Source organism: Sminthopsis crassicaudata, chromosome 2 (assembly GCF_048593235.1).
Source record: "Sminthopsis crassicaudata isolate SCR6 chromosome 2, ASM4859323v1, whole genome shotgun sequence".
Classification (NCBI taxonomy): domain Eukaryota; kingdom Metazoa; phylum Chordata; class Mammalia; order Dasyuromorphia; family Dasyuridae; genus Sminthopsis; species Sminthopsis crassicaudata.
In genome coordinates, this window is record NC_133618.1 from 334,988,916 (window position 1) to 335,003,563 (window position 14,648).

The window sequence follows — 14,648 nt, forward strand, 5'->3', positions numbered from 1 at the left end:
ATAGCAGATTCTGTCCATCATTGATCAATTGGAATTGAATTAGATCTTCTCTTTGTCTAAGATACCACTTCCATCAGAAAACATCCTCATACAATATTGTTGTTGAAGTATATAATGATCTAGTTCTGCTCGTTTCACTCAGCATCAGTTGATGTAAGTCTTTCCAAACCTCTCTGTATTCGTTCTGCTGGTCATTTCTTACAGAGCAATAATATTCCATAACATTCATATACCACAATTTACCCAACCATTCTCCAATTGATGAGCATCCATTTAGTTTCCAATTTCTAGCCACTACAAAAAAGGCTGCCACAAACATTTTGGCACATACAGGTCCTTTCCCTTCTTTAGTATTTCTTTGGGATATAAGCCCAGTAGTAACACTGCTGGATCAAAGGGTATACAGAGTTTGGTAACTTTTGGGGCATAGTTCCAAATTGCTCTCCAGAATGGCTGGATTCTGTTCACAACTCCACCAACAATGCATCAGTGTCCCAGTTTTCCCACATCCCCTCCAACATTCATCATTATCTTTTCCTGTCATCTTAGCCAATCTGACAGGTGTGTAGTGGTATCTCAGAGTTGTCTTAATTTGCATTTCTCTGATCAATAGTGATTTGGAACACTTTCATATGAGTAGAAATAGTTACAATTTCATCATCTGAAAATTGTCTGTTCATATCCTTTGACCATTTATCAATTGGAGAATGGCTTGATTTCTTATAAGTTAGAGTCAATTCTCTGTATATTTTGGAAATTGAGGCCTTTATCAGAACCTTTAGCTGTAAAAATGTTTTCCCAGTTTGTTGCTTCCCTTCTAATCTTGTTTGCATTAGCTTTGTTTGTATAAAGGCTTTTTAATTTGATGTAATCAAAATTTTCTATTTTGTGATCAATAATGATCTCTAGTTCTTCTTTGGTTACAAATTCCTTCCTCCTCCACAATTCTGAGAGGTAAACTATCCTATGTTCCTCTAATTTATTTATGATCTCGTTCTTTATGCCTAAATCATGGACCCATTTTGATCTTATCTTGGTATACAGGGTTAAGTGTGGGTCCATGCCTAATTTCTGCCATACTAATTTCCAGTTTTCCCAGTTTTTGTCAAATAATGAATTCTTATCCCAAAAGCTGGGATCTTTGTAGTTATTGACTATTTTGTCTTGTGAACCTAAACTATTCCATTTCTTCAATACCAAATGGTTTTGGTGACCGCTGCTTTAGATCAGGCACAGCTGGGCCACCTTCATTTGATTTTTTTTTTTTCCATTAATTCCCTTGAAAGTCTTGATCTTTTGTTCTTCCATATGAATTTTGTTGTTATTTTTTCTAGGTCATTAAAATAGTTTCTTGGGAGTCTGATTGGTATAGCACTAAATAAATAGATTCGTTTAATGAGTATTATCATCTTTATTATATTCGCTCTGCCCATATAGATATCCTCCCTACCTATAAACTAAAGCATTAAGCATTATTAAAGCCTACAAAGCATTCCCCTTCCTTAAATCCTCCTGAACCTGCTGTTCCCACATTGTCTTTTGTCTCCTCCCTCTTTCAACCAAACTCATTGAAAGAACTATCTATAGTCTCCAAGTCTTTTCTTTTGACTTTTAAAGTTTTTAATATTTTATTTTTATTTTGAACTTAAGTAAAAAAACAAAATTTTTATATGCAAAGTAGAATAGAAAGATGAATATACACAGAACTTCAAGTTTGTTATATAACAGCATATGTAATAAAGAGGAAAGAAACAAACTTGCCATGTACCAGAAATTGTGTACTTTATGAATATTGTTTGATTCGATTCCCCCAAAAAATCTCCTACCAAACTCCCTGGAGGTATGTGTTGTTCTCTCCATTTTACAGTTGAGAAAACTAAGGCAGATAGCTACAATTAAGTGAGTAACTTCTTTACTATAAGCCCTGCTGCAACATGTATTTAAAGCTGCATTTTTTTTTGATCTCTCACTATTTTCTAAAACCTATGCAATTTAAATTCCAACTTAGTCATCCAACTGCAATTGCTTTTCTCAGATTTGCCTGTGATCTCTTAATTGCTGAATATGATGACCTTGTCTCATTCTTTATCTCATCTGCAATATTTGATATTGATTACTCTCTCTCTGATGGTTATTTGAGAGCAGAGACTGCCATTTACTTTTTTTTTTTGTATCCCCAAAATTAGCATTAATGTCTACAGTAAATGCTTACTTAAGAAATGTTTATTGACTAATCATTTTTTCTCAGGTTTCTTTGCTTAATCATTGATCATGTTGTGTGTACCTGGGTCCTAGATGAAGTTGACAGAGAAAAATTGAAGCATTGATGGAACTGCTCCCTGGGACAGGCAGGGAAGGGCACTGATGTGAATTAGTTTATCTTCATTCCCTGGGATGAAAAGGAAATTTCAGCCTACTTGGTGAAAAATTTGATTTGACAAAGTAATTTCCAAGTTCAGGCCTAATCTAACATTTCAACTATTTATATTTGTTTCAGCTACAACTTTGATAGTATTCTTTGTAGTTTTCTGGAGGCAATTATCTTACTGCTTGCTCAAAAACACAACCAGACAGAGAATTTTTATTTGTAATTAGCTGTGGATTTGCCCACTGGAAATGTTATATAATACTGTAATTTTGAAAAATCCAACTAGCATTAAGGGGAGCTTTTTTTTTTTTTTAATCCTTCTCAACTATAACTGCAACAGCCTGCTGATGGGTCTGTCTATCTCAAGTTTCTCTTCACTTCAATTCAGCCATTAAAATGATTTCCCTAAAACTTAGGTCCTACCAGGTTACACTACAAACTCCACCCCCTCAGTAAACTTCTGTAGCTTCTGTGCCTTCAAAATAAAATACAAAATTCTCTGTGTGACACTCATAGCCCTTTCCAGTCCCCTTACATCTTACTTCTTGATGGGTAAGATCCAATGTCTGTTCCACAAAGAAATCTCTTGGTTTTAGGCTTTTTTTCTGACTGTTGCCCATGCTTGGAATGCTCCCTTTTGGCTAAGCCTATTTACTGGTTTCCTTAAGTACTACTTAAAATCTCAACTTTTCCTAACTCATTTAATTCTAGTGCCTTCCCTCTGTTAATTATTACTTATCTTGACTATAGCCTATATTGGTATATATTTCCATGTAGTCTCCCATAAGAGAATGTAAACTCCTTGAGGGCAGGGACTGTCTTTTGCTTTTTTTTTTTGTTTCTCCTTAGCATAAATTCTGATTTTAAAAAATTAATCAGGAGGACCTGAATTCAAATTTGGTCTCAGACACTTAATACTTCCTAACTGTGTGACCCTGGGCAAGTCACTTAACCTCAATTGCCTTAGCAAAAAAAAAAAAAAAAAAAAATTACGAATATGAACTCTGCTGGTGATCCATTCAATCTTAAAGGATATGTAAAAAGGAGTAGTTTTAGAAAGGCCTACTGGAGTCTGTAGGACTTTTCCTTTGGAAAGGGAGACAGAATGAAGCAACAAAGAAACATCTGGGGTGAATGATCAGCCTTAATTATTAATATAAAGAAATAAGCATGTTTATTAGGCCATTTCCCCTCTTTTTTTCCCCCTGAGGCAATTGGGGTTAAGTGACTTGCCCAGGATCACAAAGCTAGGAAGTATTTAATGTCTGAGACAAAATTTGAACTCAGGTCCTCCTGATTTCAGGGCTGATGCTCTATTCCACTGCACCACCTAGCTGTCCTCATTTCCCCTCTTTTTTAAAGAAAGATGCTTAGATAAAAGGTAGAAATGGGGATTAAGAGTGAATTTGGAAACTAGAGGTGATAAGTTTAACCTGGTGGGCATCTTGTTCTTTGGACTTCAGGAGAAGTATGCTAAAATTGTATTGAAATGCTGTTAAATATAATTTTTTAAAAAGTTAATTTTTTAAAAGGTGAATTTAAAATCTATTTTAAAGTTTAAAAAAAAAAAGTGAATTTGGATTAGAAGTCCTAAGATGATTGAATAGATAATGGTGTATAATTTCTGGATGACTCTGAGTGGCATACTTTATTTGGAGAGCCAGAAAAGGAAACAGACAATTATGCACTCTGCCCTGCCTTGAACCATGTTTTTGAGGGTTTTTTTTAACCAAAGTAATTCCCCAAAATCTAGTATCTTGGGATAGACAGAAGCATTATTGAAAAAAGGGAACTAGGAGCCATGTGCCCTGGATCACTTTCCCACTGTACCCACTTAGTAATTTGGTTTTTTCCCTAAGAGTCACTGGGGCTGGTCATTGTTGTCAAGCCATAAACTAATGCCATCGTCTACTACGGCATTTTTTTTTTTTACTTGAAGTTTTTTTGCTTTAAGTTTTTTTACTTGAAGCTTCACCCCGCCAAACTAAGTCCAATTTCTCCAACTTTTTTCTACAAGATTTCTACAATCTCTCAATCCTGTTCTCAGTAACTTATTTGATACTCTGAAAAATGTTTTTCTTGATTTATCAAAATACATGGTAGTAACTGAAAATTCAAAAGCAATAGCAATAATACTTCCTGAAATAAAGCAACCATTAGAAAAAAATGTTTTTCATGATAAATGTGAAAATATATAGAGAGGAAGTACATGTATTTAACATATATTAGATTGCTTGTGGTCTAGGGGAAGGAGTGGAGGAAGAGAGAAAAAAATTGGAACACAAGGTTTTGAAGGGTGAATGTTGAAAATCATGCATATATTTCAAAAATAAAGAGCTTTTTAAAAATGGTTTTGATACTTTATTCTCATCTATTCCTTAAAAAATAGTTCAGAGTTATTTATTTAATATAGTTTGAGCTCCTCACTGGCTCTTGTCTGAATTTTTGTTGACCCTGAAAATTAGAGAATTATCAGGGTGAATGGGTATTTTGATTCCTTTCCTTCTGTTTTGAAATATTTTGTCCCCAGCTACTTCAGCACTTTCTCCAAGGTCAAAGGTAATTTCTTTGCTGATCTAAAAGATCAGTTGGCTGTTAGAAGCTATAAGGCTGCCAGGATGTTGTTGGTTACTATAACTGGAAATATAGAGTAAGTAGGGAGGTAAATAGCAGTCCTATTAAATTCAGTAATTGGACCTGTACTGTGCCTTTGGCATGAATAATTTCTGTGTATCCAAAGGCTACCATGCTCAAAAAAACCCTAGATTCCTTAAATTACTTATGACAAGCTCATTTCCACAGTAGAGCAACTCTTCCTCTAGCTGCTTCAGACCTAATGTCTAGAATTTATCTTGAACCCGTTTTCTCCTAACTGCTCAGTTTTAAACATATTTTACCTTCAACTGGAATAAGTCTTGGTTTTTTTACTTCAACAACCTCATTCAAGCTAGTAAATTAAATGCCACCTCTTTGCAGACCACTTTGAAATCCTTATCTGTAGTCCTGATTTCTCTTTTGAGCTCCAGGCCTACATCTTTAACTACCAGCAGCATTTATAAATTTTCCTTAAGGACTTCAGTAAGTAGGAACTTGTGAGTTTATCTTTTTAAACTGTTTCTCTTTCTGACTTTATTACTTATGTTTGCTGAAAATACTATTCACTCAGTCTCTCAATGTTTAGGATTTTGGGTTTATGCAATTTGGCTGTAATCTTCTTTCAACTCTCCTATCCAGTAGATAGCCCAATAGATAGCTATATGAGCTTAAGCAAGTGAACTTAACCCTATTTGCCTCAATTTCCTCATCTATAAAATGAGCTGGAGAAGAAAATGGCAAAACTTTTAGTATCTTTGCCAAGAAAACCCTAAATAGAGCAACTGAAAACTGAACAACAAATACAATTAATTACTTAACAATTCTGTATACAAAAACAACTACTAGATTCATCCCATTTTTTTATCCCTACTTCTACATTTCAATATTCATTATCACCTTAGTATTGCAATAATCTCCCAATCTTCATTCTTCTATCCTTTTTATGCTACTGCCAGTATAACTTCCCTTGTGCCATGTCAGGCCTCAAGTGTTTGCATTAGTATTTTATTTTGCCCCAATAACATATAAAAACAATTTTTAACATTTGTTTTTAAAACTTTTGAGTTCCCAATTCTCTCCCTTTCTCTTTCCTCCTCTCCTCCCCGCATTGAGAAGGCAAGCAATTTATATACATTTGTAAATCATGCAAAACATAAATCATGGTCAGGTCTCAAGTGAAAAACAAAACAAATTGTCAATAGCTTATTCTTGCTTCCTTGATTAAAAATTCAAGCACTGTAGCCTGGCATTGAGCATCTTCACTGCCTTACCTTACCCAACCTTCCTCACCTTGCCTATTATTCTTCCCCATATCCTCTACACTTCAACCACATTGGACTAGTCTTTTCTTTTCCTTTACCTCAGCTTCTTTCCCACCTTTTTTCTCTTTGCCTCTTTGATTTGTACCCATCCTTTTAAACCCAGTTTAAATGCTGCCTCCTCCAGGCCTTCTGTGTTATGTTCTTTTCCCATAAAATTCACTGACCTACCTTTCTTTCAGCATTTAATGTGTCATTGTGTCTTATAGTTATACATTTGTGTCTTGTACTCCTATTAGACTAAAACCACAAAGATAGGGACATTGCTCAGTTTATTTGGTATGTAGTTCCCAGTGGGAATTTAAATAGATCACTGAACAAAACCTTCTCTTCAGACCTAAAAGTTAATAGTCATAGTCCTAACCTTTATAGCAAGGAACTATTTCTTTTTAGGTTTAAATTTTTTTTTAACAGTGCCCATTTGTGTTTTCTTACTGTTTTCAGTACAGAAGTTAAAATGGCCCCTAGCTTAGACCTAATTATCTAATTGTCTATCTCATTGAATTTACTGAAAATGGTATGGTGATAGGAACTAAAGCAGATGACATTTTAAACTCATTATGGCCAAGACAATTCATTATCTTTCCTCATATTCTACCTTCCCTATTATTATAAAGTACGTTATCTTCTTAATCTTTCAGCTTTACAACCTAGGAATGATTCTGGATTCCTTACTGTCTCTTCATCCTTCTTGCCAAGATCTGATTTCACCTTTCAACATTTTTCCAATGCCTTCCACCCCTCTTCTCTGCCACCATTCTTATCTACAGTATATACAAGTGTTTTCTTCTCTTTACTATGGCCAATACAATGTGTTCCTTGTAATTGTACTCTAAAACTGCTTTGAAAGGAGTTCAAGTTTATAGTGGCTGCTGGATGCTACTGGGGCCATTTGATCTAAGAAGGGAATATGAGAATGGAGTCAAAGGATTAAATACTTCTTACACCTTAGAGTATATATAGGTTATAAGATCTTAATCTTGACTGGGAGATCTCTGCTCATTATTTTGGGGAAAGGGTGCAACCTTAGAAAATGTTTACAGTTGGGGCAGCTAGGTGGCGCAGTGGATAGAGCACCAGCCCTGAGTTCAGGAGGACCCAAGTTCAAATGTGGTCTCAGACACTTAACACTTCCTAGCTGTGTGACCCTGGGCAAGTCACTTAACCCCAGCCTCCCCCCCAAAAAAAATGTTCACAATTTAAAAATGCCATTAATTGTCGCCAATATTTGTGTCAAGAATTTGTCTCTCCTCTATAGAGAAATCCATAGTCATCCTCTTTGCAGTTACTCAGTTACTATGTTGCATCAAAATAGAAATGATTTTCAGACAGAAAGCTTTTGTTGATTCTGAACCTAAGATTGTATTATGAAGCAAAGAGGTTAACTGTAATTAACATATAGTAAGTAGTCTTTTTAAGAAAAGGAAAGCAGTAGTTTGCAGTTATGGAAGTCAGTCTATCATGTTAGAATTTATGGGTAAGATGTAAGGTGATCTTTGAAATACTCAAAGGAACAGTTTCCATAATTAAAATACAAATATTCCCATTATTTCAGTAACATTTGATCCTTTCATTATCACTCCAAAAGACTGAAATGATCTTTGATCGCCCTTAGATCTCCTTCCCTGAACAAAAGATATATAGAACAGAAAACATTCCCTCTAAAAAAAGTCTCATTAAGTATACTGTCAATTTTGCCAGATAAAATTTTAAAACACCGTTTTAGATGTGGCATTCAACTATTTAGAAACCCACTTTAGTTTCCAGGTCCCTACCCAGAAGATAGAGATCACAGGACTTGAATCTAGGAGGGACCTTACAATTCTAATGTAACTTGTTCATTTTACAGATGAGGAAACTGAGCCTCAGAACATAAATAACTCATGGTTGAGTCAGGTAAACTCTGGAAATGCAATACAATATAGAAATAACAATTCTATTGTTCTTGACCCTAGCCTTTGCCAGTAGAGAATGCATAATTAATCATCTTCTTTGCCTCCCTTTGTTTTGCCCTCAGGTTGCCGGGTAAATGACATGGGAGATCTGAGTTTCACCCCTGTGACCAATGATGAGCTCTATAACAACCTGGTTGTGAATCCTCGATCAGTGGGCCTTGCCAATCGGGAATTAGCAGAAGCAGTTAGCAGGGCTGTGTCTTCTGGTCACCGTTGCCTCACTGTGGGAGGAGACCACAGGTAAGTGGGGTACAGGGATGTTACCTTAGTTAATCCCCTAGCTACTCTGGCACATCCATACATGTGACCTTGGGCAAATTTATTTGTCAGTTTTCTTATCAGAAGTAAAATACCTCACTGAGTTGTTGTGAAGATTAAATGATATTATATCCTTACTATTTATATGCTTTAATTGTATAGAGACAAAATAAAAGTACTTTATAAATGAACCTTATAGAATCTGGGAGCTGTAAGACACTTGACAGATCTTCCTATTTTAGATTGGGGAATAGGAAAGCATAATTGACCGAGTCTTCTATTAAGGAAAATTCATTAGGTTTTGGATTAAGTTGAAACCAAAAACTAGAACATTGTGTCAACTGGATTGGAACTGGCCTCTAACCTGTGGGTGGCTGGAGCCAAACAGAGCAGGGTAGAGGCAAGAGAGGCAGGCCTGGATCAAACAGAAGTTTAATTAATTTCAAAGTGAGGTAAATGCTTGCAAGTGGAAGTCCCACTTCCCAAGAAGGAGGGCTTAACATAGCTGGGGTAAAGGCAGTAATTACATACATATATGTGGGCTGGATCATGATATAGTCATTTTTAGGTTTTGTATAGTACCTGTCATAGCAGGCTCATGCATAGACAATGCAGGTATTCTTGGGTCCATTGGGAAGTCTCCAAGTTGATTGCCTTACAGTAGCATATAGAGCCAGAATTAGCATTGGCAGTACCTGGTTCAGTCACTTAGCAGTTACAAGAAACAGGGATTGTGAGCAGGTCAAGAGATATTATGGATCACCTGTTTCTAGATCTCAGATTGAGCTCTCAGTGAACACCTGGTGCTCATCAAAGCAATACACTTTGCCAGAGGGTAAGATCATTCAGAGTACAAAGGATTGTTGTTGGGCAAAGCTCAAGGAAAGCCTGCTTGCTGAGCTTTATCTCTGAGAAACAGAATATTTTGACAATTGTAACTAATATTAATATTTGACAACATAACTGATGCAGTATTGTTTTCACACTGGGAGTTAAGTGTTACTGTCGATCAAACATAATTGACATTTCTGCTAAGTTTTGAAGGTCTACAGTACTTTAAGGGGCTGATTGTTAGTGTTCTTATTCATACACTAGCCAGTATTTACTGTGCACCTACTTGTTAAGGACAGTATGTGACAATGAACCACATATTTGGAGAAATGAAAGACATACTTGGTTCAAGGAATATTGTAGAACTAATACACCCATACATAAAAATTGAGATGTAATTCCTAAGTAGGGATTTAGAGAGGTCTGTGAAAGTTGGAGCCTTAAAGAAGATAAGTAGCTTTTACAAAGGAGAAATAGGGCCCAGCAGACTAGAGCATGGTGAATGTTTAAGTGCTTTTTTAAATTAATGAAATTTCCTGAATTTCTAACTGGAAAAATCCAAAGATAGATAGGACTTTGAGACAGTGGAAAGTAAGTAGAAATAAAAAATCTTACCCCCACAACTCAGTGCTGTGGACACTTTTTTTTTTTTTTTTTGATAATTACTTCTTTATTTTTTTTTTATTCATTTTTCCAAATTATCCCCTCCCTCCCTCCACTCCCTCCCCCCTATGGCAGGTAATCCCATACATTTTACATGTGTTACAATATAACCTAGAGCTGTGGACACTTTTCAATCAACTTCCAATCAATCTTCAACCAACCAACTTTAGTCTGTGCTGTTTTTCCTGTCTTCTGCTAGGTACCTGTATGGCAATGATCATTAAGACTACTGTGTGGACTCTTTAACAGTCTCCATATCCCAGGCAGGCTTGGGGGAGAGGAAAGGAGCACGACTTTAAAAAAAAAAAAAGGGTGAATCTCAAATTGCTAACTTGTTAGCAACAAGTAAAAAAAGGTTTAGTGGGAAGAGAGGTAGAAAAGGGGGTTTGGTTCCCTCTCACCTTAAATTTTGTCACCTTTTAACATTCCCTGCCACCATCCATTATACTATCCTTTTACCAAAAAACTTTCTATAAGGCTGTTTCTATAACTGTCACTTACCATGGATGTTCACAATATAGAAAATAAGACTTTACCTGGTAACAAATATCATCCAGAAAAGCACATTGGTCATGCTTGAAAATAAGCACTTCTCTGCTGAGATAGGAAGAATGTTTTCACTATTGGTCTTCTCTCAAGGGTATTTTCCTTCACATTACTAGAGTTATTTTATAAATAGTTTTTGTTATTGTTAGTTTGTATCCATTCACTCACCTTACAAAGATTCTCTTTATTCTTTACATGTATTACAATGCACAAAATATCTTAGCAGCTAACCAGTTCAGCTGCCCTCACTCATATTCTCACTCACGGACATATTTTTCATCATCAGGTCCTTTCAAACCAAGATTGGTCATTCCACTTCATGAGTTTGGCTGTCATTTAGCTTTATGTTATAGTAGATTTTATATATTTTTGTATCCTGTTTACTGTAAATAAAAGATCTGGTATTCTACCTATTGTAAAATGCTTTCAACTCAACCAATTTAGAGCCTGCTTTATACAAGGTAATGTGCTAAAAGCTGGGGAGAAGGGAAAAGTTGAGATAAAAAGATAATGGAAAGCTTATTGTTTTATCTGTAGTTTTCTTATCTCATACAGTTTATTATTGGGTTTTAACAGGGATGACTCTCAATGATGGCAATTCCACATACTGGACTCAACTATTAGAGCATTGTTTTCTCTTTTTTTTCAGCTTGGTGGATAGGTCACTTTTCCAGGGTTTTCATTACATCCAGGAATGAAACACTGAAAGGAATGGGAATGGGGAATACTTCTAGGTATCTGGATAAAGTCAATCCAATGAAAAATGTCCAAATTAAGGTGTTTTTTTTTTAATTATTTTTTCTAATTCAGTGATCCTAGTTATAATGAATGCTGATTTTTGTCTTTATCTTTCTTTTTTTTTTAAGTTTCATTTTGATGTCTTTTTAAAAACATTAGTAATTTCCCAATATTTTTCTTTTCTAATAGAAGAAAAAAATAAGCAAAACTTTTGATTCCTTTTAAACTTTTGAAGTCTAGATTGATGATTTTTATCTTATTTAAGACACTGTAGACTTCAAATTCTTGTATTTCCTAAATTAACAAATGTTTGCTGGCTGCCTAAAGCAGTTGGTTCAAAGTATCAAAGTGTTATGATTATCTGAAGTTTATACACACACAAACACACACACACAAACCTATAAATGCATACTATTCAGTTATAAAATGAACATTTATAAAAAATAAAACTTTAATTACCAGAATTTCTTCATCTTTCCCTCTCCTAGAGTCTTCCTCTATGACAAAAAAATATTCTTTAAAGGAAAAAATTAATAAAAACCAATCAATATATAGAAAAGTCTGAAAATTATGCAGTATAACACAACTGTGGAATTCCTACCTCTGCAAAGGAAATAATATAGGGTGGCTTCTTATATCTCTTTTTTGTACTCATTTCTGATTGTCTTATGATAGTTCTTTCCATTTATTCTGTCCTTGTTATTATAGTTGTTTTCTTTTTAGGTCTACTTACTTCACTTTGCACCAGACTGTATCACTCCCAATGTGAGCCTATGTGTGATACACTCTTGACCTGTTAAGGTCCTATTAACAGATTAAACCTATAAAGAGGTTTTGGTTCATAACTGTCTCCTGTGGCAGTCACTCCTTTTCATCACTTGTTCTGCATTATCCAACCCCAACTTCATCAGTTTCAATTTTTGTCTAAAGTACAGAATTTGAGAATTAGATGTATTTTTATTAGTATGCTTACTATATTTCTTCTTTGCAGTCTGGCAATTGGTTCCATTAGTGGTCATGTCCGGCATTGTCCAGATTTGTGTGTTATCTGGGTTGACGCTCATGCTGACATCAACACACCCCTTACTACTTTATCTGGGAGTCTGCATGGACAGCCAGTTTCCTTCCTTCTCAGAGAACTGCAGGACAAGGTCAGTCAGTCAAACTGGTTACCAATGTTGAATGTGGACTTAATAAGGCACGAATTATCCAGGCTTTGGGAGGTAGTTGTGGAGGATGGGATGAATTTGATGTGTTAGAGATGGTTCTCACTCAAAGTAGGGAGGGAATGATCAGTGCTTTCACAATCACAAGTGTTTCTGTTATTTACTAGAGAACAGTTTTCCTTAAGGACATGGCTTTGTGAATAGTGAAGTCAGAACCAGGCATTTCTTCTGGCCATGTAGACAGCAAAGCTTACCCTCATTGCAGTGTGAGATGTATACTGCCTTCAGAACTGTGTGTGTGTGAGGGACAAACCTCATCACCATTACTCGGAGCTCCTCCCCATTACTTCCTCTGTCTTTACCCTCTTTTGGTACAGGAAGTAACTTCCTTAGCCTCCTTGAATATCTGTCTTAAAGGTCATATTAAATGGGTAAATATTAAAGTCATATTAAAACTCTGGCTCATCCTTTTTCTTAGGACCAAATTAGGACAAGTGGCACTACAGTTCAGTACAAAGACTACTCATTATAGCAGTTTGGGCTTTTGCCGTCAGCAGCTTGAAACAGTACCAGTTATGCTTCACTAGGATCTGATCTGTAAACATGAAGAGCAGTAGAGAAGGACTTAATCAGCAGTCCTTAAGCTATTTAGATTAGTTAATGAAAAACTGAGGCTACCCTCCAAGTGAGGGAAGATGTTACTCTTTTGGAAAACTATACTGCTGTTTTTTTAGAATTATTAATTGCAAGCGCTGCCCTTAGAAGTATTTTTTTCCAGGTTAGCATGTCCCAATCAGTTTTTCACACAAATACTGAAAGATAGGGGGTAAAAAGTAGATAGCAAAAGCTGTTCCATAAATGCAGTAGAAAGGAAATTATTTTATTATTTGAAATTATATCTCTTAATTTAAAAACAATGTTTTGGGTGAACATGTTCAAAATAAATTTTCATCTCCAAATTATCTTCAAGATTGAGAAATTTCCTGACTTTCAATGGGAGTGACAAAGGATATGTAGGCTGCCACAAAAAATAAAAGTAGGAATTTTGTTTAATAGTCTACTTGCACTGGACATGCCCCTCCTCCCCCAATCCAGCTTTTCCCCCTGTAGGTTTATTAGAGGTAGAACTATATATCATTAAGCATATGACAGGGCTCTGGAGATTATTTGAAACTCTAGTCACATTCTGTACTACTACTTGACTGACAGCTCAGTTAAAAGGGAAAGATCAAGGAGGAAAAAATGATATGCTTATCATTAGGAGGGTTTTCATAGTAAACAAAGCCTAAGTTTATTTTTATTTTTTCCTTTTTCATTTTTCACTTAGGTGCCATCCCTTCCAGGATTCTCCTGGATCAAGCCCTGTCTCTCATCCCCAGATATTGTATATATTGGTCTAAGGGATGTGGATCCTGCTGAACAGTAAGATTTGTAAATTGATTGTCAACGATCATTAGGCCTTATTTGACCTTCTCACAGTATCCCAGGCTCTAGTTCTTCCTTTTGGAGATGATCCAGGGGAATTGTCTTTTGTTTTTGAGGTTCTGGGCCTTCTGGAACTTGCTTGTTTTAAATTTTGTTCTTTTAGTTCAGAGATCTTACCTAAAACCTACTACTGCTAATAAGTTGCCATTCTTGATGTGTGTTTTAGAATTTACTCCTTTCTTCCCCTTGTACATATTGACTTATTTAATTAGGTAATTGATATTAACTAATAATTATAATATCCAATCAAACAAATTAAACAAATTAAATATCTATGTTGAACTATATTTTAATTCATTTTCCTAAACATTTCTAATTTTTATCTGGTACTTTTAGAGTTTTGCAGCCTGAATTTGAAATTTCTGCTGTGGACCATGTGTGTGTTTTTAAGGCTCTTTGTTAAGGAAAAGAACATAATGCAAAAATAAAAATAATACACCAGTGGCATAATCAGAAGGGTATTTTCTTTCTTCCTCTGTTTTTTAAAACTATTTCAACTAGACTAAGTTGCATTCAACCTTCCATTTTTGTTCTTAACAAAAGCTGCTTCCTCCCAGTTACTTCTGGGACAGAACCTCATGGTCTTTTCTCTACAAGTACATAGAACAAACTCATTCACCTCAGCCTAAAAGCCTAGTCTTTCTAAGCCAACCAGAGACATTTCCTGGCTGGTAGAATTTTGAGTGCTCTACAGTTACTAGAAATTTTAATTTATGTTTATCTC

At 35.4% G+C, this 14,648-nt stretch overlaps 1 protein-coding gene across 1 annotated transcript in view; it reads left to right on the forward strand.

Moving 5' to 3' along the window:
- ARG2 (arginase 2) overlaps positions 1-14,648 on the forward strand; it is a 41,238-nt gene that overhangs the window by 22,696 nt on the left and 3,894 nt on the right. Inside the window, exons 3-5 of the mRNA XM_074290450.1 lie at positions 8,300-8,477; positions 12,265-12,424; positions 13,767-13,861. Coding sequence (XP_074146551.1) covers positions 8,300-8,477; positions 12,265-12,424; positions 13,767-13,861 — 433 coding nt within the window. The remainder of the gene's footprint in view (positions 1-8,299; positions 8,478-12,264; positions 12,425-13,766; positions 13,862-14,648) is intronic.